At 45.4% G+C, this 23,337-nt stretch overlaps 1 protein-coding gene across 3 annotated transcripts in view; it reads left to right on the forward strand.

The window, feature by feature from the left end:
- MCTP2 (multiple C2 and transmembrane domain containing 2) overlaps nucleotides 1-23,337 on the forward strand; it is a 209,316-nt gene that overhangs the window by 63,761 nt on the left and 122,218 nt on the right. For all 3 annotated transcript variants that reach the window (XM_040414208.1, XM_040414210.1, XM_040414209.1), the window contains exons 3-4: nucleotides 10,178-10,240; nucleotides 19,178-19,283. In XM_040414208.1, the coding sequence (XP_040270142.1) occupies nucleotides 10,178-10,240; nucleotides 19,178-19,283 (169 nt within the window). The remainder of the gene's footprint in view (nucleotides 1-10,177; nucleotides 10,241-19,177; nucleotides 19,284-23,337) is intronic.

The raw sequence follows: 23,337 nt of genomic DNA on the forward strand, positions 1-23,337 counted from the left end.
TATCCGCACTTGCTTGCGGATGCGATTTTCATGCAGCCCCATTCACGTCCATAGGGCCAGCATTGCATGAAAATCGCAGAATATAGAACATGCTGCGATTTTCACGCAACGCACAAGTGATGCATGAAAAACTACGCTTACGTACACAGACCCATTGAAATAAATGAGTCCGGATTCAGTGCGGGCGCAATGCGTTCGCATCATGCATTTCACCCGCGCTGAATACTCGCTAGTCTGCAAGGGGCTTAAAGAGGACCTTTCATTACGATAAAAAAAATCAAAACTAAGTATACAGACATGGAGAGCGGCGCCCAGGGATCTCCCTGCACTTACTATTATCTCTGGGCGCCGCTCCGTTCTCCCGGTATAGGCTCCGGTATCTTCAGATTTTCTGCTTAACTGGGAGGAGCATGCTCTTGTTCTCCTGGGCGTCTCCTTCTCCCAGGCTGTAGCGCTGGCCAATCGCAGCGCTCAGCTCATAGCCTTGGAGAAAAAAACCTCTCGGGCTATGAGCTGAGCGCTGCGATTGGCCAGCACTACAGCCTGGGAGAAGGAGACGCCCAGGAGAACAAGAGCAGGCTCCTCCCAGTTGAGCCAAAAATCTGAAGATACCGGGAGAACGGAGCGGTGCCCAGGAATAATGGTAAAAGTGCAGGGAGATCCCTGGGCACCGCTCTCCATGTCAGCATACTTAGTTTAGATTCTTTATTGTAATGAAAGGTCCTCTTTAAGTTTCCTGAGCAATAAGTCTCCCTACACTTGCTGGGTTCCTTCAGTGTAAACCAGTATGTTCCATCCTCCCACTCTCAGGTTTGGCCCAGGTGAACTTATTTACATACATCTTTCCGATGGAGCATTACCTAAAAAAATATGTCCCCATGCACCCGCTAGCTCTGTTCATTGCTAACTGGTATCCTTCCGCCAGAGCTAAAGTAGTAATGTTAGCAAACTGCATCAACATTCTTAGAAAAACTTGGTTTACCGTCTGTGTGTTTTTAACAGCGGCAATTAATAGTGTTCATGTATTTTAAGGGGTTAATACTTTGTAATGAGCTCTGCCTAATGGTGTACGGAATCTACTCTGACTTTATAAGAGTGGATATACACTGCTCAAAAAAATAAAGGGAACACAAAAATAACACATCCTAGATCTGAATTAATTAAATATTCTTCTGAAATACTTTGTTCTTTACATAGTTGAATGTGCTGACAACAAAATCACACATAATTTTTAAAATGGAAATAAAATTTTTCAATCCATGGAGGTCTGGATTTGGAGTCACCCTCAAAATTAAAGTGGAAAAACACACTACAGGCTGATCCAACTTTGATGTAATGTCCTTAAAACAAGTCAAAATGAGGCTCAGTAGTGTGTGTGGCCTCCACGTGCCTGTATGACCTCCCTACAATGCCTGTGCATGCTCCTGATGAGGTGACAGACGGTCTCCTGAGGGATCTCCTCCCAGACCTGGACTAAAGCATCTGCCAACTCCTGGACAGTCTGTGGTGCAACGTGACGTTGGTGGATAGAGCGAGACATGATGTCCCAAATGTGCTCAATTGGATTCAGGTCTGGGGAACGGGCGGGCCAGTGCATAGCATCAATGCCTTCGTCTTGCAGGAACTGCTGACACACTCCAGCCACATGAGGTCTAGCATTGTCTTGCATTAGGAGGAACCCAGGGCCAACCGCACCAGCATATGGTCTCACAAAGGGTCTGAGGATCTCATCTCGGTACCTAATGGCAGTCAGGCTACCTCTGGCGAGCACATGGAGGGCTGTGCGGCCCTCCAAATAAATGCCACCCCACACCATTACTGACCCAATGCCAAACCGGTCATGCTGGAGGATGTTGCAGGCAGCAGAACGTTCTCCACGGCATCTCAAGACTCTGTCACGTCTGTCACATGTGCTCAGTGTGAACCTGCTTTCATCTGTGAAGAGCACAGGGCGCCAGTGGCGAATTTGCCAATCTTGGTGTTCTCCGGCAAATGCCAAACGTCCTGCACGGTGTTGGGCTGTAAGCACAACCCCCACCTGTGGACGTCAGGCCCTCATATCACCCTTATGGAGTCTGTTTCTGACCGTTTGAGCAGACACATGCACATTTGTGGTCTGCTGGAGGTCATTTTGCAGGGCTCTGGCAGTGCTCCTCCTGTTCCTCCTTGCACAAAGGCGGAGGTAGCGGTCCTGCTGCTGGGTTGTTGCCCTCCTACGGCCTCCTCCACGTCTCCTGATGTACTGGCTTGTCTCCTGGTAGAGCCTCCATGCTCTGGACACTACGCTGACAGACACAGCAAACCTTCTTGCCACAGCTCGCATTGATGTGCCATCCTGGATAAGCTGCACTACCTGAGCCACTTGTGTGGGTTGTAGACTCCGTCTCATGCTACCACTAGAGTGAAAGCACCGCCAGCATTCAAAAGTGACCAAAACATCAGCCAGGAAGCATAGGAACTGAGAAATTGTCTGTGGTCACCACCTGCAGAACCACTCCTTTATTGGGGGTGTCTTGCTAATTGCCTATAATTTCCACCTGTTGTCTATCCCATTTGCACAACAGCATGTGAAATTGATTGTCACTCAGTGTTGCTTCCTAAGTGGACAGTTTGATTTCATAGAAGTGTGATTGACTTGGAGTTACATTGTGTTGTTTAAGTGTTCCCTTTATTTTTTTGAGCAGTGTATCTTTGCCAGGTCTAGCAGCCAACAACGACACGCTGTAGGGTCTAGTCTGCATGGCAGCAAGGGAAGAGCAAAAAATGACTCAAGGGAGATCAAATTACCATGTATAAATATATCAGGGGTCAGTACAGAGATCTCTCCCATCATCTATTTATCCCCAGGACTGTCACTGTGACGAGGGGACATCCTCTGCGTCTGGAGGAAAGAAGGTTTGTACACAAACATAGAAGAGGATTCTTTACTGAAAGAGCAGTGAGACTATGGAACTCTCTGCCTGAGAAGGTGGTGATGGGGAGTTCACTAAGGTCCCTTTCACACGGGCGAGTATTCCACGCGGGTGCAATGCGTGAGTTGAACGCATTGCACCCGCACTGAATCCTGACCCATTCATTTCTATGGGGCTGTGCACACGAGCGGTGATTTTCACGCATCACTTGTGCGTTGCGTGAAAATCGCAGCATGCTCTATATTCAGCGTTTTTCACGCAACGCAGGCCCCATAGAAGTGAATGGGGCCGCGTGAAAATAGCAAGTGCGGATGCGGTGCGATTTTCACGCATGGTTGCTAGGTGACTATCGGGCTGGGGAACCCGATCTGTATTATTTTCCCTTATAAAATGGTTATAAGGGAAATTAATAGCATTCTGAATACAGAATGCAAAGTAAAATAGTGATGGAGGGGTTAAAAAAAATAAAATAAATGAAGTCACCGAGTCCACTTGATCGCGTAGTTGCGGATCTCTGTCTTCTTCTGTAATGTTGAGCTGCCGGCTAAGGACCTGTGGTGACGTCACATCACATGATCCAATCACATGGTCCCTCACCATGGTGATGAACCATGTGATTGGACCATGTGATGAGCACAGTGATGTCATCAAAGGTCCTATTCCTGTGCACAGCAAAGAAGACAGAAGAGAAGCCGGGCTGCGCGATCAACTGGATTAAGGCGAGTTAAAAAAAAATTTGAACCCCTCCAGCCTTATTGTACTATGCATTCTGTATTAAGAATGCTATTATTTTCCCTTATAACCATGTTATAAGGGAAAATAATACAATCTACAGAACACCGATCAAAGTTCGGGTTTGGGTCCCAAACATGCCGATTTTTCTCACGCGCGTGCAAAACTCATTACAATGTTTTGCACTCGCACGGAAAAATCGCACATTTTCCCGCAACGCACCCGCATCTTAGGCTGGGTTCACACGAGCGGATGCCGTGCGTGGCATCCGCTCCGTGAAAGAGTGCCAAGACGCGATGCAGACTGCAGGGGCACGGAGCATTAACATGACTGATAATGCTCCGTGCCTCTCTGTGACCTCTTTACTACAAAATTACAGTGACAACTGTGATTTCGTAGTAAAGGGGTCACAGAGAGGCACGGAGCATTATCAGTCATGTTAATGCTCCGTGCCCCTGCAGTCTGCATCGGGTCTTGGCACTCTTTCACGGAGCGGATGCCACGCATGCAACTAATAATATTACAGGCTATAGCTACTAGAGAGGGGTCGTTGGTCCAGGGAGTTATTCTGATTGCCTGTTTGGAGTCGGGAAGGAATTTGTTTTCCCCCTAAAATGAAGAAAATTGGCTTCTACCTCACAGGGTATTTTGCCTTCCTTTGGATCAACTTGCAGGATAACAGGCTGAACTGGATGGACAGATTTTTTATTTATTTTTCCAGCCGTACAAACTATACTTCTTTGAACTGATTTTTATCACAAAACGCTATGATGCAGTCAGTTCGGGCCGACCACAGGGGGGCTGTGATAGGCCCGGGAGATGCAGCCGACACATGGACCGTGTTTCCTGGACAAATCATAGTTGTGTGAATCAGCCCTTAATAATTCTCTCCCGGTGGCATGGATCCTAGTGTGTAATACACTGGCTCAAAGAAGAGAAACTCAGAGAAATTACTCTATGCCCCCCACCACCACTGTCTGTGTAAGGGGCAGTGCCACAATCATTGGCCTGTGGCACATGTTTGTCTGGTAATTACTCATATGATTTCAGTGGTGAACTAATTTGTCCATGGCTAAATAGTTTTGTGTGTGTATTTGATAACTGGCATACCCAGCAGTGTATGTGTACGCGCTCAATGGGCGAGGCTGAAGGTCCAGGCCAGAAAGTTGTTCATTGAACAGGATGTGTATTGTTCTGAAATCACATGCCTCAAGCCTGTTGGGTTTGGCTGAAAACTGTTTAAAAGGTTCTGGACAAACTGTTAGAAAGAATCTTGGGTCCGACAGAAAAGGATCCGGTCAAATGAAGTGTGTAAAGGTGCTGCAACTCCACGCTCATACAGATGCTCACTGCCACTTATTCCAGACACTGGTTCTGATTGCACCGGTAAGTTCTTGCTGCCAGAATCGACTCTTATTTTTTTTATAGTAATTTATTATAACTATTATTATTTTTTATGAGCAATTACTTTAGCATTTTTAGGCTATACAGGTCCCATTTGCATATGTGTATTTTTCAAGTCTGCCAAGAACTCTCTCCCATGTGCATCAGCCTTGTGTGGCCATGACTCTGTTGCCTTTCACTGGTTGCCCGTTGTTTGACTTTTGGCAGGTACTAACCACTGCATACTGGGAACACCCCACATGCCCTGCAGGTTTAGAGATTTTCTCACCCTTTTGTCTACCCTTCAGATTTTAGGCCTTTTCAGAGTTGATCAGAGGCTGGACCGTTTTCTTGCTTCCAGCTCAGACTTTCACTTGATGCCTAATGCGATATATATCATCACTTAACAGGTGCCATTGTAACAAGACTGTTAGCCACATCATACGTCAGTTGCTTTAATTAGGGTGAGGCCAAGCTCTGTGTTAATCTGCACACAGCAGGTCATGTGCATCGGCAGCAGCCAATGAATGCCCATATTGCGGCTATGTCATTTGGCTAGTCACTGCTAGGACTATGCATAGCCTACCATGTGCAGCCATTTGCAAAGCGAGTGGAAAACAATAGTGTGTCTTATAGGACGAATACAGGGGGAAGGGAAAAAAATGGCCGGAGTTTTGCATGTGGCTGGTACATCGCAGGCTGTACTGCATAAGGACAGCAGCCTGCGATGTACCGGACATCTATCCTGGCATGTACGGTACCTGCTGAGGAAGAGCCCGGCGCTTCTATGTGGTCTGGATAAGGGGACAGCCTGGCCGGCAGCGCTCCTGCCCATCTGCAGGATTGAGGATGTGGACGGTGCGCTGCTTGGCACGCTTCATTTTCACTTCGGCCACACAGTAAAGAAGGAGGGTGGGAGTACCTCCCTCCTATGATGCAGCCGGCACTGCCCCAATAAAAACAACGGGCTCTGAAGCCCGCACCACTGCCATCAATGAATGAGCCGATTTATAGGTGGAGGAGGCACGGGGGGATGGAATAAACTGCTGCGCCATCTGAGCTTATGAGTGTGACCAGCAGCAGCAGCCTTCCCTCCTGACTGTCCTGTTCTCCTCAGTATCAGCCCGGGCCCCAGCCCCACAGTGTGCAGTCAGCAGCATCCAGCAACTGATTAGTCTACCTGAAAATAAATCATTAGGAGACATAAAATGGCCGCCGTCCTATTAGTACACACAAAACCTGTCCTGATCACACAGGAGGACAAGTTACTTCAAAACACTGAGGTAAAGAGCTTACTTATCCTCTCTGCTCTGCTTGTGAGGGATTATGATCCTGAATACAGTTAAGATCTTCAACTGAATCTCTGTAGGAATGGAGATCATGGGGAGACATGCAGTACAGAGAGGAGGTGGGGATGTGGTAATGAGCAGTAGCTCTTGTATGCAGTCTCCATCACCACAGCCTCACATTACCACTGTCTGTCCTACCCGTCCTTTCTGTACCTCATGAACTCCATTCCTGCAGAGATTCAGCTATATTCCGGATCATAATCCCTGAGGCAGCTCTTTACCTCAGTATTGTGACGCAATTTGTCTTCCTGTGTGATCAGCACAGGTTTTGTATGTACTAATAGGACGGCGGTCATTTTATTTCCCCTGATAATTGCTCCCCAGACAAAACAAGCCATTATAACTAATGAAAGTTATTTGGGAATTTTATTTATAATAAAGTAATATTTAAGTAATTTTATTTTTTTAATTCCCGGAGAACCCCTTTTTAAAGAAGATTAAAAATGGTTGCTAGCAACCTGTCCTAGAGTGTGAGCAGGACTAGTCTCCTCCACTAGCAGAGCTGCTTAGGGGGTGAGTGGTTGAGCTTCACTACACTCTTGCATATTCTACATATTGTTGAGCGTTTGTCAGGCTGCTCAGCCACAATGGCATATCGTAGTCAGGATCACCTTCTTACTATCTATTGTAGGCCTGCCCCTTCACTCCCCAAGCAGCTCTGCAAGTGGTGGCAACCAGTAAGGGCTGAAACAATTACTCGATTGAATCGAGTAATTCGACACAAAAAATCCACAATGCGAATTTTTTGCATCGAGGATTCGTTTGTGTCATGTAACCATGGAGTGGGAGTGAAGCGCTTGCTATTACTTACCGCTCCGTGGTCACCCGCTGGCCCGTACCGCGCTGCACTTTCAGCCCTGACACATTGTCAGGACATAGTGCACGTATGCATGCACTATGACCCAATGCTGTGTGACGTCAGGACGGCAGTGCAGCGCGCGGAGAAGAAGACGGAGGAGCTGTGGAGCGGAGCCCCTACAGGAAAGATAAATACTGGCCACTCCATGTCTGCAACCTCACTGCAAGAAACTGCAAAGTAGGAGTGAGGACGCTGCGATGAGCTCACTACAGAGATCTGGGGTGACATGGTGTGGGATCCGGGCTGCAGGCAATGCGCACTTGCGAGCTTCATTACTGCTGAGCTCAGGACTTCCAGAGCCCGGACGGACAATCTATGAAAAGCATCCTGACTGGGCGGTGGGATTGCGAACGAGCGGCACTAACACTCCGCAGTCAATGGGATGATTAGCAAGAAGCTGAAGAGTCTGGAGAAGGGCACAGTCAGCATGGAGGGGTCGTATGTAATAAACACTGGGGTGTGAGCTGCAGACTCAGCAATAATAGGAATGGAAACTACTATAGGGAGCCCCCCCATAAATCAGTGCTCAGGGGTGAAGTCCTCATCACAGTCGGATTGTGACTGAACCTGAGATAGTGTGCCTTCATGAACAGAATGCCGGAACTACAGTAAAGACTGTCCTTGTTGTCCCACTGCCAGCACATATACCCATTGAAAGTGGAAAAATCGCGAAGACGTGCACTATTTTGGTCCGTGATAAAGACCAAACATGCCATAGAAGTCTAGGGGTCAGTGGTTTTCATGGACTATTGGTAGGAGATGCTCTGGAAATTACTTCAGCTAGGCAGTGTCCATGGAATACGAATGACATATGGAGAGCAAAAAAAACGGACACAGGGACCAAACACAGATCCTTCAGGGATGAACCTCTGATGTCATCACAGACACGGACTGTGAATAAGGCCTGAGACTGTAGGGAAATTATTTATTAATGGCTCTCCAATTTATGCAATGTGAAGCGGGGTAGTCCTAGGCAGAGGGGGCTATATTGTTTCCATCAGCCCTAATAGGGTATATGGAAAGGGGACCCTTATAAAGTCCACTTTCTGTGAAGGTTCTGTGAAATGATGATGGAGAATTTTATTTGCACAGAGGACTCTACATGGCAGGACAATACAGCCGGTGGGGATGGTGTTCCGGTCTTTTCGAAGAAAGCTGCACAAAATCGCTTTTCACCTGGCATTCCATAATGGACACTAATCTGTGGCGGGAATGGAGCTTTCCAATTGTTGATGATGCAGTTCGCCTGGGTCTGGTGTTGGCAGACAGCTTCCCTCTAAAATCCAGAACATGTTCTCGCTGCTGGCGCTTTCTTCTGCCAGAATGGCTGACAGGATCAGGTTACAGTTTTGTTGGCCTCCTAATTGCAGTACCCAGCACTTGAGGCATTGAGAAAACTCTTCCAGCTGTTACGACTTGAAGGCTGCCCCATGTAGATGTATGCAGAGCAGCAGTAATAACTGTCTAAACAACTGAACTAGCCGGGGATAGTCTGGAAATCATTTACACTACTCCAGCCTCCTACCTTGGAAGGGAGTCAGGAAATACAAGCGCCCTATAATTATAATGCTCAGCCAAACCAAACTTTAGAAAAGCTCCTATATTATATTATGCTTTTACCTTGTGAGTTTGAGTTTTTTTTTGTTTTTTTAACCTGCTTCCCTTCAGAGCAAATGCTCCATATACAAGAACATTAAATCCACCTGCCTAATATTGTGTTGGTCGCCTTCTTCTTTATTTTATGCACTTATATAGCGCTGACATATTCCGTACAGCTTTACAGACATTAGCATCAGGCTGTCCCCAATGGGGCTCACAATCCTTTTTGTAGACAAATCAGTGAGGCATGGATGCTAAAGGATCCTTGAAGATGTTAGCAGCTGATCCTGTAAAGGGGTTTTCTAGGTCCCCAAAAATCATGGGACGTTCCAGGAACATTATTAAAGGGGTTCTCCGGGCTTTTAATATGGATGACCTATCCTGAGGATAGGTCATCAATATCAGATCAGTGGGGGTCCGACAACTGGCACCCCCACCTATCAGCTGTATGAAGGGAAGGCATGTGCAGTGTGCACGTGTCGTATCCCGTCTCTCTTCCTGCTCACTGCTGCCATAGACATAGCATAGGATGATGATAGGCCATCAATATTAAAGGCCCAGAGAACCCCTTTAAATAAAAAAAGAAACTTTACTCACCTACTCATTCCCCTGCCACCCCAGCATCGGTGGTCTATGTTTCTCCCGCTTTAATGTGCATGACTGCTCCAGTCTATCCTGCCCTTAGCAGTGACATAAGGTAGTTGGGGATGTCATTGCTGCAGAGAGACTTGCTGTGCAGTGTGGCAGGCCGCGCTTGGCCTGCAGCAATGTTTAGCTAGGTAGTACATGTCAAGGTAAAATCCACATGAAAACCCAGACCAAAAGCGATCAGGCAGTACATTACCTAGAGAATTGAACTGGTTCTGCTGGCTTGTCTTTTTCACACAGTGCATCCTGGTTCCATCTCCTCCCCAGGTAAGCATTGGCTGTCCACATGATGGAAAAGAAAACGTGATTCATCAGGCCAGGTCATATCCTGCCATGGCTCCTTGGGAGCCCATAATCCTGTCACCAGTTGTCCTTCCAGGACCACTGTTGGTAGGTACTGACCACTGCATACCAGGAACGCCCTACAAGACTTGCTGTGCTGTAGATGCTATGACCCAGTATCTACCCATCACTCTGATCCTTCCAACACGTCAACTGACTGACTCTGCTCCCTGCCTAATACAGTATATCCCCCCTTTTTACAGGTGCCATTGTCACAGGATAATCAACCTTCTGGGTGAACGATATAGTTGGATTATTTTAATGTTTAGTTTCAGTTCATTTACGTTTGAAATGCACGTTCCTCTGCTTTATCTATACCAACGTATCCTTTTTTTTTTTTTTTTTCACTTTAGGATGGAACAGGAAGTATTAGTTTGAACTCTTCAATGTCCTCACAGATGTCAGAAGAATTTGGAGTAAGTAGTAGAATATTTTGCTTACATTTAATTGGAGTTATTTACAAACTGCTGTTTTTTTTTTTTTGTTTTTTTTTTGCGTTTTTGGTCTTGGGCTACTTTCACACTAGTATTTTTGCTTGATTCGGCAGGGCTGAGCAAAAAACGCTTCTGTTACTGATAATACAACTGTCTGCATCCGTTATGAACCGATCCATTTTGGAGCGTTCTGTTCAGTTACGTTACATTTTGTCCCTATTGACAATGAATGGGGATAAAATGGAAACTTTTTTTTTTTTTCTCCAGCATTGAGATCCTATGACTGATCTCAATGCCGGGAAATAGAAACGCTAGTGTGAAAGTATCCTTACCTAGTCCAGTTATCTTGTTTGGGATGTTGGGCTAGATTTACTAATCATGGCGAAGTTTGCGCTATTTTTGCACAATTCAGGCCACTGACCTATATAAATTTGGTGTACCGCAAATGCCGTTCCACCAAAACTAACTGAGGTGACAGTGTCTCCCCTTTTTCACCGTCCTTGCCAATTTTCTGAAAGGATGTGTGGCCAGAGCGTTGCTGGCCGCAGTGGCAAATTTATCTTCATTTACGCTAGAAAACGTACACAAATGAAGACCAAAATCTACGGCGGCTCTGAGCGTCGTAGGTTTCTTGTTAGGCGCCCAATTTAAGACGAGGCATATGCCTTGTCGTAAACTAGATGCATCCCCTGGCAGTGTAGGGGATATCAAGACAGGCGCAGAAAGCGCGAGTCTTGATAAATCTCCACCTAAGACCGTCTTAGACCATGCCAGATTTATCATAGTGGCTGATGCTGGATGATAAATCTGTTGCATCTTTAGACCGTCTAGTCTAAGTTTACGCCACCTATAAGTTGGCCTAGTTTTACTCCAAAAATGTGCCAAAATTGGGGTGCAGAGGCCCAGGGTTAATGTCTGTGATCAGCGTTAATGCCAGTCGTGGACATTTAACCCCACAGATGTCGTGGTCAAAATCTAGGGGAGCTAAAACCGGGAGCCATGCACTTCCCCTGGCTGAGATCGGGCAAGGCGTCTGTCCTAGTAAGGCCTTATTCACACAGGGAAGCCTCGTTTACACTGACCAAAACACTGACATGTGAATAAGGCTTAATATTCCTAAAGCCTCATTCACACATCAGTGTTCCACGGACGTGTGCGGTACATTTTCTCCACAGACAGCAAACATCCCCATTCATTTTAATGTGTGTATTCACACATCGGTGTTTTAGCACGGTCTTTTTACGAAGAGATGCTTTGAAAATTACTCTTCAGCTGTTCATTGTCGGTGAAACACGGATGGCACACGGATACTTCACGGACAGCTTCACGGATGCATCAGTGACCACCTTCTCACGGATTTGAACACAGACGTGTGAATGAGGCTTAAGTGAATTTCTGTCTGTCTATTGTCTGTTCTTTATGCACAGCCGAACTGCTGGAATAATCTGCACCACATTTGGCATATAGGTACATCAGGGGCTTAGAAAGATTTTAGGCCAGCTCTCAGCTGTCCAGGATGTATCATTCTCAAAAATTGCAAATATGGCATCATCACATGACCCCTATGATCCAATAGGAGCTCCCAGGTCCTTCAGTCATATCCTAACTGACATACACGCGGTCATATGACCCATATTAGCCAATAGAAGCTTGCAGGTCCTTCAGTCTTCGCCTCATTGACATACACACAGTTTTACACCAGGTTTCCATAACAACCCAGCCATTTTTCTTCTCTGTTATCAGTCACTGTTAAAGGGGTTATCTCATCTTAGACTATGGGGGCATATCGCTGGGATATGCCCCCATTGTCTGATAGGTGCAGGTCCCACCTCTGGGACCCGCACCTACAAGGAGAACATAGCGGAGAAACTTGAGGAGGGCACACTGCGCATGCGCAGCCGCCCTTCATTCATTTCTATGGTGCCGCTGAAAATAGCCGAGCACTGGCTAGGCTTTTTCCGTCGGCCCCATAGAAATGAATGGGAGTGATGACCGCGCATGCGCGGTGCGCTTCCATTCACTTCAATGGGCAAGGCGGGGAGCTGCGCCTGGTGGTGGATGGACCGCAGGAAATCCGGGGTCCTCCAGCCACAACTCTCCCCGGCTCTGTTCTCCTTGTAGGTGCGGGTCCCAGAGGATCCTAGCGATATGCCCCCATGATCTAAGATGGGATAACCCCTTTAAGGGATCGAGATGCTGTGGATGTTACTGTAAAGGGGACGGGCTGCTGTGGGGGTACACGGTGGATATCTTTTAACCACACACAAACATTACCCGGGCAAAGCCAGTTCATTCTGCTAGGAATCCATAAATATGAATTATAAAATACAAGATGCAATCTAACGATTGCATGTTAGTCACCTAGGGTGCCTTTTTAAAAAAAATGTAAAAATATATTTATATTAAACCAACACCTCCATAAGGGTCCATTCACACGTCCGCAAATGAGTCCGCATTAATTCTCAATGGGGCAGGAAAGGATGCGGAGAGCACACTGTGCTCTCCGCATCTGCGATTCCAGAGCGCGGCCCCGAACTTCCGCAAAAAAATAGAACATGTCCTATTCTTGTCCGCAATAGCGGACAAGAATAGGCAGTTCTATGGGGGAGTCGGCCGGGTGTATACAATGTATGCAATACACTACGGACGTGTGAATGGACCCTAATGTATATAAATATAAGGGCAGATACACGCCACCTTGGCTGCAACATAATGCGTAGAACTAGTAGCAGCACACTTGTTAAAGGGAACCTGTCACCTGGATTTTGGGTACAGAGCCGAGGGCATGGGTTACTAGATGGCCCCTAGCACATCCTCAATACCCAGTCCCCATAGCTCTGTGTGCTTTTATTGTGTAAAAAAACGATTTGATACATATGCAAATTAACCTGAGATGAGTCAGAGCTTGAAAATATGACTCTTCTCTGGTCACACAAGTAAGATATGACTCTTATGTTGATTTGCATAAAAGGCTGGAAGTACAAAAATGCATAATACTTATTGAATTAATCTGCAAATGAAATTAAAAGTGTAATTTATATGTTTAGGGTAAGACGATGAACATTTAGAAACGCTCAGTGAGGGTAGCCTAGTAGAGGCGACAGGTTCCCTTTAATGCACAAGGACACAGGTAAACGGTGAATACATGAAAGTGTCAACTGCATAACTGCTATACTTGCTGTATGAAAAATAGAAGCTGTTTGCGCCTAGGCCACGTGATTGATTGAATGCGACGTCGCAGGCCTAGGAAAAGCAGCTAGAAGGCCACGGTGCTACTGTGTGTGCCGTTGTCTTCTCGAACAGCTGATTGGAGGGGTCCCGGGTGTTGGGCCCCCACCGATCAGAGATACTGATGACCTATCTAGAGGATAGATCTTCAGTAGTAAAATCTCAGGAAACTCCTTTAAGGTTTTAAAGTCATTTTTACCACACAGGGGAAAGCAAAATTCATAAAATTGTAGTGTTTCTCCCCCCCCCCCCCCCCAATTCCACCCCATTTGGAATTTGTTTTTTCAGCTTCCCAAAACCTTGTATGCAACAGAAAATGGTGCCATTAAATAGTTCAACTTATACAGTCATGTGAAAAAATTAGGACACCCTTTGAAAGCATGTGGTTTTTTGTAACATTTTTAATAAATGGTTATTTCATCTCCGTTTCAACAATACAGAGAGATTAAAGTAATCCGACTAAACAAAGAAAACTGAAGAAAAGTCTTTTCAAGATCTTCTGTAAATGTCATTCTACAAAAATGCCTATTCTAACTGAGGAAAAAGATAGGACACCCTTGCCCCTAATAGCGAGTGTTACCTCCTTTGGCTGAAATAACTGCAGTGAGACGGTTCTTGTAGCCATCTACCAGTCTTCGACATCGGTCTGAGGAAATTTTACCCCACTCCTCAATGCAGAACTTTTTCAGCTGTGAGATGTTTGAGGGGTTTCTGGCACGTACAGCCCTTTTCAAGTCACCCCACAGCATCTCAATGGGATTCAAATCTGGACTTTGACTTGGCCATTCCAGGACTCTCCATTTCTTCTTTTTCAGCCAATCTTTGGTTGATTTACTAGTATGTTTTGGGTCATTGTCATGTTGCATGGTCCAGTTCCGCTTCAGCTTTAATTTTCTAACTGATGGTCTCACATGTTCTTCAAGCACCTTCTGATACACAGTAGAATTCATCGTGGATTCTATGATGGTGAGCTGACCAGGTCCTGCTGCAGCAAAGCAGCCCCAAACCATGACACTTCCACCTCCATGCTTCACAGTTGGTATGAGGTTCTTTTCTTGGAATGCTGTGTTTGGTTTACGCCAAACATGTCCTCTGCTGTTGTGTCCAAATAATTCAATTTTGGACTCATCTGTCCAAAGAACATTATTCCAGAAGTCCTGGTCTTTGTCAACTTTATCTCTGGCAAATGTCAGTCTGGCCTCGATGTTTCTCTTGGAAAGCAAAGGTTTCCTCCTTGCACACCTCCCATGCAAGTTAAACTTGTACAGTCTCTTTCTGATTGTAGAGGCATGTACTTCTACATCAACAGTAGCCAGAGCCTGCTGTAGTTCTCGAGATGACACTTTAGGGTTTTTGGAGACCTCTTTTAGCATCTTGCGGTCTGCTCTTGGGGTGAACTTGCTGGGGCGACCAGTCCTGGGCATGTTGGCAGTTGTTTTGAAAGCCCTCCACTTGTAGACTATCTTCCGGACAGTGGAATGGCTGATTTCAAAATCTTTTGAGATCTTTTTAAATCCCTTCCCAGACTCATAGGCTGCTACAATCTTTTTTCTGAAGTCCTCTGACAGCTCTTTTGCTCTCACCATGGTGCTCACTCTCACTTCAACAGTCAGGAGCACACCAAACTAAATGTCTGAGGTTTAAATAAGGCAAGCCTCATTCAACATGCAGAGTAACGATCTACTAATTATGTGCACCTGGTGTGATATACCTGTGTGAGATCTGAGCCAATTTAAGAGGGAATACATGTGAGGGTGTCCTATCTTTTTCCTCAGTTAGAATAGGCATTTTTGTAGAATGACATTTACAGAAGATCTTAAAGACTTTTCTTCAGTTTTCTTTGTTTAGTTGGATTACTTTAATCTCTCTGTATTGTTGAAACGGAGATGAAATAACCATTTATTAAAAATGTTACAAAAAACCACATGCTTTCAAAGGGTGTCCTAATTTTTTCACATGACTGTAAAAGTTATGGCTCTGGAAAGACAGAGAGTGATGAATGAAAGTGGAAAATTGCCGGGCACTGAAGGGGTTAATTGTTGAATTCACCCCTGTGGTGTTAGGAAAAGGTGTTTTGGCGGTCAGGCAGAAAACAATCTCGCAGTGATCAATTTAATTTAGCCTATAATCATATTGCAGGCCGAGGCCTGTTCATTACCTTGTTTACTGTGATACCCCCTGCTTTGCCAAATCAAATATCAAGGCTATTCTTTAAGGATTTTAGTAGGGGTAGGTAATGGTTTATACTTGTTGTATCTTGCTGAAACATAAAAGAAATCTGGGCATGACTTCGGTATGCTGCCCACAAGGATCACCAGACTGCGGTCTCTAATAAACAGGTACAAAACTGCTGCTTGTCTTGTTTCAATGACTGAGGGTTAAATTGAGTAGTCATGTCCCTGTGTAGTAGATGGGGGGCATTTTACATTATGAGGTGTAGGCATTGCATATGCTGTTTAGTTCATGATTCTCAGCAATTAAATTTGTTGGCCTTAGGCTATGTACTCCTGATGGCCCTTATTATATGGAAGGGGATCCAGCCAATGCCGGGACAGAATACCCGAATTTAGGTGTAAGTGTGCACCTAGCCTAAGGTACAGAGGGGGTTATTTACCGCATCACATCTATTGGTTGCACACATCTTTACTTTCACATGCGTTTGGTGCGGATCCGTCATGGATCTGCACAGACGGATCCGCTCAGATAATACAACCGCATGCATCCGTTCAGAACGGATCCATTTGTATTATCTTTAACATAGCCAAGACGGATCTGTCTTGAACACCATTGAAAGTCAATGGAGGACGGATGCGTTTTCTATTGTGCCAGGTTGTGTCAGAGAAAACGGATCCGTCCCCATTGGCTTACATTGCGTGTCATAACTAATCCGTTTGGCTCAGTTTCGTCATATGGGCAAGCAGTGTGGCACACCGCCGATCGTATGCACCACGGGCAGGGACCAGGCTGCAGTGCTCCAGCTTATTCTCCTGCTGCAGCGCTTCAGACTTGAAAAAGGGGTCCTTTTGAACCCCGAAACGCAGTGTCCTACAATAAATCTGATTGTACCTAAACATCCGGTTGTGATATGCGCCTTGTGTCCACACGCTCACTAGACCGCTTGGCCAGAACAGGCCAGGATTCAGTTTAGGGAATGAAGTCTGGCATGGAGTTTGGATTATAAATCCCATAGGTGTTGTCTGGTGCTGTTTGCCGGCTCTTCACATTCTTCCACACCAAGCTCAACATGCCATTTCTTGGCTCTTGCTCTGTGCACCGCAACATTGTAAAACGGACTCAGGAAACACACCCTTCCCGCTGTGTTTACAGAAGGCCGGAGTGCTGTGAAATGCAATTTTCTTCTGTGGCATTAAAGGGAACCTGTCATCAACTTTATGCTGCCCATACTAACGACAGAATAAAGTAGAGACAGGTGAGTAGATTTTAGCGGTCTTTCATTTAAAAGTTAAAAGTAAGTGGTTGCCGAGAACCAACATCACAATCATTGCAGACTGGGCTTGGAAAAAAGTCCCGGCCATGTGAATTCCTGCTCTCCCTGCCCACCTGCTGATGACTGACAGTCTTCTACCTAGTTTTCTCCCTAGAAGAGATCAGCAGATGGGCGGGAGTTCAGGAGATTAGGAATAGCCAGGACTCTTTTCAAGGCCTGGGCTGCAATGATTATGATGCTGGTTCTCAGCAACCACTGACTTTTAGCTCATGAGTGACACTCCGCTGAAATCAGCAGGTTCCCTTTTAAGGGCTGTTTCACAGGAGCAAGTCCATTGTGGGAATCACGCTCAGTGTGTCAGTGTGATACTCTGCTCTGGACTTGTAGGAGTGCATGGCATTATCATGATTTATAATGCTATGTGTCTCTGCTTGACCTTATTTCTACAGAATCATACTGACAGCTTTATGTCACTATGATTCTGTGGAAAAAAGGCCATGCAGAGACACATAACATTATAAATCATGATAATGCCGTGCACTCAAGTCCAGAGCAGAGGATCACACTGACACACTGAGCGTGATTCCCGCAATAGACTCGCTCGTGTGAAACAGCCCTAAGATCTCCTTTTGCTGGACTCAAAAATGGTCCACCTCCAATAAACATTAGTCTCTACTATGTACTATGTTCTCCACACATCCAGACGAATGGTAAAAATCTCTCTCTCTCTGTCTGTCTCTCTCTCTGTCTGTCTGTCTCTGTCTGTTTGTCTCTCTGTCTCTCTCTGTCTGTCTGTCTCTCTCTGTCTGTCTGTCTGTCTGTCTGTCTCTCTCTCTCTCTCTCTCTCTCTCTCTCTCTCTCTCTCTGTCTCTCTGTCTGGCAGCATGCTTTATATTACAATCTAGGCCTGGGGTAGGCTACTCAGCCATGGAAACACAATCCATGAAGCTCCTCACAAGCTGTGTTGAGTGTTAGGGCTCTTTCACATGAGCGGATCCTGTGCGTGAAAGACAGCCAAGCCCCGTCCCGAACAGCAGAGACACAGAGCATTAACATGATTGATAATGCTGTTTGCCTCTCTGTGATCTTTGTACTACAAAATCACAGCGACAACTTTATCTCCCTGTGATTTTGTAGTAAAAAGATCACAGAGAGGCAAACAGCATTATCAATCATGTTAATGCTCCGTGTCTCTGCTGTTCGGGACGGGGCTTGGCTGTCTTTCACGCAGCAGATTCCACGCACTGGATCCGCTCGTGTGAAAGAGCCCTTATACTTGAGGACAGACACGTGGGTGACTCTAGCCCTCCAATGCCCGTGTTTTTTCTCCTAGATGTTTCTACCTCTATAAAACCTCTGTTAAACTGGCAATATAGGGAGTGGATATTATATAACGGACTATAGTCCAGAAAAAGTGTCTTCTATCCCATGCAGTAGAAGGTTTACAGTTTATAGAACTGTGTGTGTTTACTCCTTTTCTGTAGGCGTTTTGCTTGTTTTCCCCGGCAATATTCAGCAGAACTTAAGTGTTACTTTTCCTGTGGGTTTCCTAGGTACTACACAATGCAGTCATTATGTTGTGATTAGTCTGTGTTTCTTGGTTTGCAGGAAGTAGTCACTACACGTAGATATTTTCCCAAACGTGACACGTCACACAGGGCATCCTGAATGGAAATGGACTTTGTAACGATGGATGGGGTTAAAAATAGCTTGTTACTCAAGATGTCAAAAATATATTTGACCCCTCTGCGATGGTGGAAAACTGCTCCATCTTTCCTCTTGGTAGTCTGAAGGGAATACCACTCCAAACTTCAATTCTTCAGATCTTCAATCAAACCTATGATCGTACCAAAGGGGTTTGAGCTCCATATTGAGCCGTGTTCCTTCTCAACCAGCACCCTGGTAGGCACATGAAGATCCTGGACTCCTTGCATTTGTTTACCCAGAAGTTGGCAAAAACACAAATACATTGCTGTAACTTGGCTCGGTGGTCAGGATCTTATATCGGACACTTGACACTTCAGACTGCACTGTCAGACACTGATCTTTCCTAAAGCCAGATGCTCGATCACTTTACATGAAGATCCCACCCGAAGGCAGATCTTTATGTTGTTGTTCGGATGAGTTTAGAGAGACGAGATCTTCTAATGCTGCTAGTGGACCCTAGCAATGTTCAGTCTACCAGTATTCACATTTTGCAGTGGTACAACGCTCAACATGCCTTTTTAATCTGTATTTTTCAGGGCCTTGAAAACTATGACAGTGTGAGCAACCTTCCAAATCTTATGTCTTACCTCCTGAACATCCACTTAAGAGAGGGCCGCAATCTGGTCATCAGGGATCGCTCAGGTAATTATGAGCTTGTGATCTTTGTACTGCATCATCGCACTTACAGTAAGTTCAGCCCTGTATACACCCAGCCCATACGTGCACTGATAACATTACTTGGGGGCATTGCAGGGCTGTAGATTTCCCAAACTTCTACACGGTTCATTGCCTCTCAGATCACATTTGTCATGTCAGATGTATGGTGTGTGTGTAAAGCCTAGGGCCATAATGTGATGTGAGAAGGCAGTCCAGCTTGTCTAGACAGTAGCGAGAAACTGGGCCTCATTTGCTTGACATTTAGAGGACTGTACAAAGCACGTTTTCTGGGATTTTACAGGATGCAGACTAGTAATGTTACTAGAGTAAAAGTCCACATGGATATAAGTTTGGTTGGAGAATCTGTCGGATAATATTCATCCAGTAACTTGATTTTATTTATTGATCTAAAATCCTCAAAAAGAAGATTGCAATCTTGTAATACATGTCTTATTTTGCCTTATTGGCCAGTAGGATTAGTATGTTTTATGTACGGGCAATTTACACGTCCCAGATGAGATTATCGGGTCCGAACGTTCCTGCGAACGCTAGTTTCCAGCAATCTGCCCGGGTAACGCAAAACGCTCGTTCGTCAGGTGAAGTGTTCGTTCATGCAGGTGCATAAATTATTGTTTCAATGGGCAGCAGATTGTGCTGTCTATACAGCGATCTGCTGCCCAGAAACAATGCAGCTGTATGAGGGCAAGGGACCACAATAGCAACCGCTGGGGAGGTGATCGTGGTCTGACAAAGTTCAAGGTTTCCTTTAAGACTGATCATACATGTATGAGCGTGCAAGGACAGACTCTAGCTCCAGGCCGTGGGCTGGCTTATTACTTATGCAGAACAAAACTTGTTTGCACGCATCACCTGTAAAATGACCATAGTTACCTAGTAAAGGTGTGATTCTTCCTGCGGAGATCTCACTGTTGGTAAGAGAATGCGAAACACTCTCCTGTGCTGCTCGTAGGTGAATTCCCGCTAATTCAAAGTCTGACTCTTTAGACCACCTGAACATGATGCGGATTACCTGTGGATTTTGTGCAGAAAAACCACCGCGCAATAGAGTACCAGGAAAGTGAATGAGATTTCACGATTCTCGATACACTTTGTTTTTTTGATGCCGCACCTTCTGTAGAGGGTTTTTCTCCACAGACTTCTGCAACAAAAACGGTCAGAAATAAGTCGTGCTGATTTGTTTGTTTTTTGTGGCGTTTTGGTGCGGGTTTCATGCAGATTTTCTGCACAGACAGTAAATCTACACCGTGTGCAGCCAGGACCGGAAGTACGGAGCCACGGACTGTAAATGCGGATGCGGACAGCAAACTGTGTGCTGTCCGCATCCTTTTCCGTCCCCATTGAGAATGAATGGGTCCGCACCCGTTCCGCAGAATTACGGAACGGATACGGACCCATTCTACGGACGTGTGAATGGACCCTTAGAGTATATTCTCATAAGTTGACCCATCTGAATGATGCTGTTTCCAGCAGTAGTCTAAACATGGCCTTAAAGGGAATCTGTCACCACAGTCTTCAACTAGTATACTGCTATCTGCAGTACTACATGATGAGCCCCCAGTTAGTGCTACAAGCTGTAGTGCCACCAGTTGGTGTAGGGGCCTTTGCTAATGACATTAGCTTCAATGCCCCCATTAGTACTTCCCTTGCCCTGCTCCTCTGACTGTATGTTCATGGTGTGAGCAGTATGTGAGTTTAAGGCACGTAGTCATTTCTGTTATGCCGCCATGTATGTGAGTATTAACTGTGGTACATGTTTGTGACTTTTGAGATGGCACATGAAGGTTGTCCCATAAGTCACATACACCCCACATCTCCCTTTTCGTTGGTGGCCGGTCACGCTGTATCCTTGAAGTGTCAGATGTGGAGTTTCCGTCACTGATAAGGTCTGTTGCTGACTCAGAAGTGTCAGGGTTACCGGAGAGAGTGATCATCCTCATTGTTAAAGGCATGACCTCCTTTTAGTTTAAAGACTGAAGAATAATAACAAAAAAACTGAAATCAAATGTGGTATATACATATAAATAATTGAAGTCTATGGTAGGACATGCCAGAACCTGATGATGATTCAGTCACTGTGTTCTACTATTTAGGTATTAAGCCTCATTCACACATCAGTGTTTGGTCAGTGATTTCCATCCGTGATTGGGAGCCAAAACCAGGAGTGGAGGCTACACAGAAATACGGTATCGGGGGAAGTTCTTCACCTGCCCTTTGTTTAGAGCCCCACCAAGTTTTGTCTCAAAATCACTGATGGGAATCACTGACTGAACACTGACGTGTGAATAAGGCATTAGGCTGGACTTACACATGCATTTGCTGCATTATTTTAGTTTTAACCCTATGCAAGAGTGGATACAAAAGAGGGGACTTGTAACTGTTCACACTGGAGTTGTTACTTCTGCTTAGAATGGAAGCCACAAAGCTGTGAAAAAAATCCATCACACGTTGGCGCCAATGGGGTCGTGTAACAGGACCCATTAAAATGGCATGAATTGCGGCAAGGTCTTCATTGGTTTGGCAGCTGCAATAGCACTGCTGGTACATCTACTATTCTTGCCAATTAAAACCAGAGAGTGACACATCTCCTTTTTTCTGATCTGTTTTTATATTCAGGTTGCAGATTTATTTATTCTGTTTCTTGAGCATGGTTATGGGGGCGGCCATCTTGCCTGAGATTTTCTGAACAGCTCTTAGGGTACTTTCACACTAGCGTTTTTCTTTTCCGGCGCTGAGTTCCATCCTAGGGGCTCAAATCCGGAAAAGAACTGATCAGTTTTATCCCCATGCATTCTGAATGGAAAGTAATCCGTTCAGGATGCATCAGGATGTGTTCAGTTCAGTTCAGTCTTTTTGACTGATCAGGCTTTTCAGAAAAACGTAGCATGTTGTATTTTTTCCTCCGGCCAAAAATCCTGAACACTTTGACTGAACGCCGGATCCGGTCTTTTTCCCATTGACTTGCATTAACGCCGGATCCGGCGCTGTGTGTTCAGTCAAACCGGATTTGGCTTTTGCATGTTAAACCCGAAAAATGTGAAAAAAAAGTTAAAGTCCATAAATGGCGGATGCGTTTTTTCCAATGCATTTTTTCATTGTGATCAAAATCCTGATCAGGATTGAAATGTAATCCGTTTTCACACGTTTTTCCGGATCCGGCGGGCAGTTCCGGTGTCGGAATTGAACGGTGGATTAAAACAACGCTAGTGTGAAAGTAGCTAGGGAGCATTAAGAAACTTTCTTTACAGCAACCCTATGGGCCACAGACACAATGGTCAGGAGGGACTTGTATGGGAATTTTCTAGGCATGCTCCGTGACCTGTGCAGAGAATAGGTAAGCTCTGACCATCACCTATCGCGTGCTAACGTGCTGTCTCCTTTTAGTCTTAATGTCCGCTGCTGCGGTCTATGGCAAAGACCACAGACCGCAGCAGTGAACAGGAAGTGAGAAATGAGACCGCACTGCGCGCCCAGTCTCCTCATACAGCTGATCAGTGGGGGTGCCGGTTGTTGGATGAGGGACGTGGATCAGGTATTTTGTTTTGTATTTTAACCCCTGAAAGGCCCTAGTGTGCCATTTTTAATGGCTGTTATACGGGTGTACTCTTGTCTAAATGGCCATTAAAAACCGCCCTAATGATTTCAGTGGGGTCCACCTGGCCATGAAAACGGCCAAAAAGAGAGATTATTATTAGTATTATTTAATATTAAAGTGCCATACATTCCCTAGCGCTGTACATATGATAAGCCATATACATACAAAATACAGACAATTGCACTAATCATAAACAAGACGAGTTACAGACTGGTACAGAAGGAGAGGGGGCCCTGCCCGTGAGGGCTTACAATCTACATGATAGCTGCTATTCAAAAATGGCACTTCCAGCTGCGCCCACTACAAGTATGTAGTGTATACAGGTGAAACTCGAAAAATTAGAATATCGTGCAAAAGTTCATTTATTTCAGTAATGTAACTTAAAAGGTGAAACTAACATATGTGATAGACTTATTACATGTAAAG

The sequence above is a fragment of the Bufo bufo genome, chromosome 1, assembly GCF_905171765.1.
Source record: "Bufo bufo chromosome 1, aBufBuf1.1, whole genome shotgun sequence".
NCBI lineage: Eukaryota > Metazoa > Chordata > Amphibia > Anura > Bufonidae > Bufo > Bufo bufo.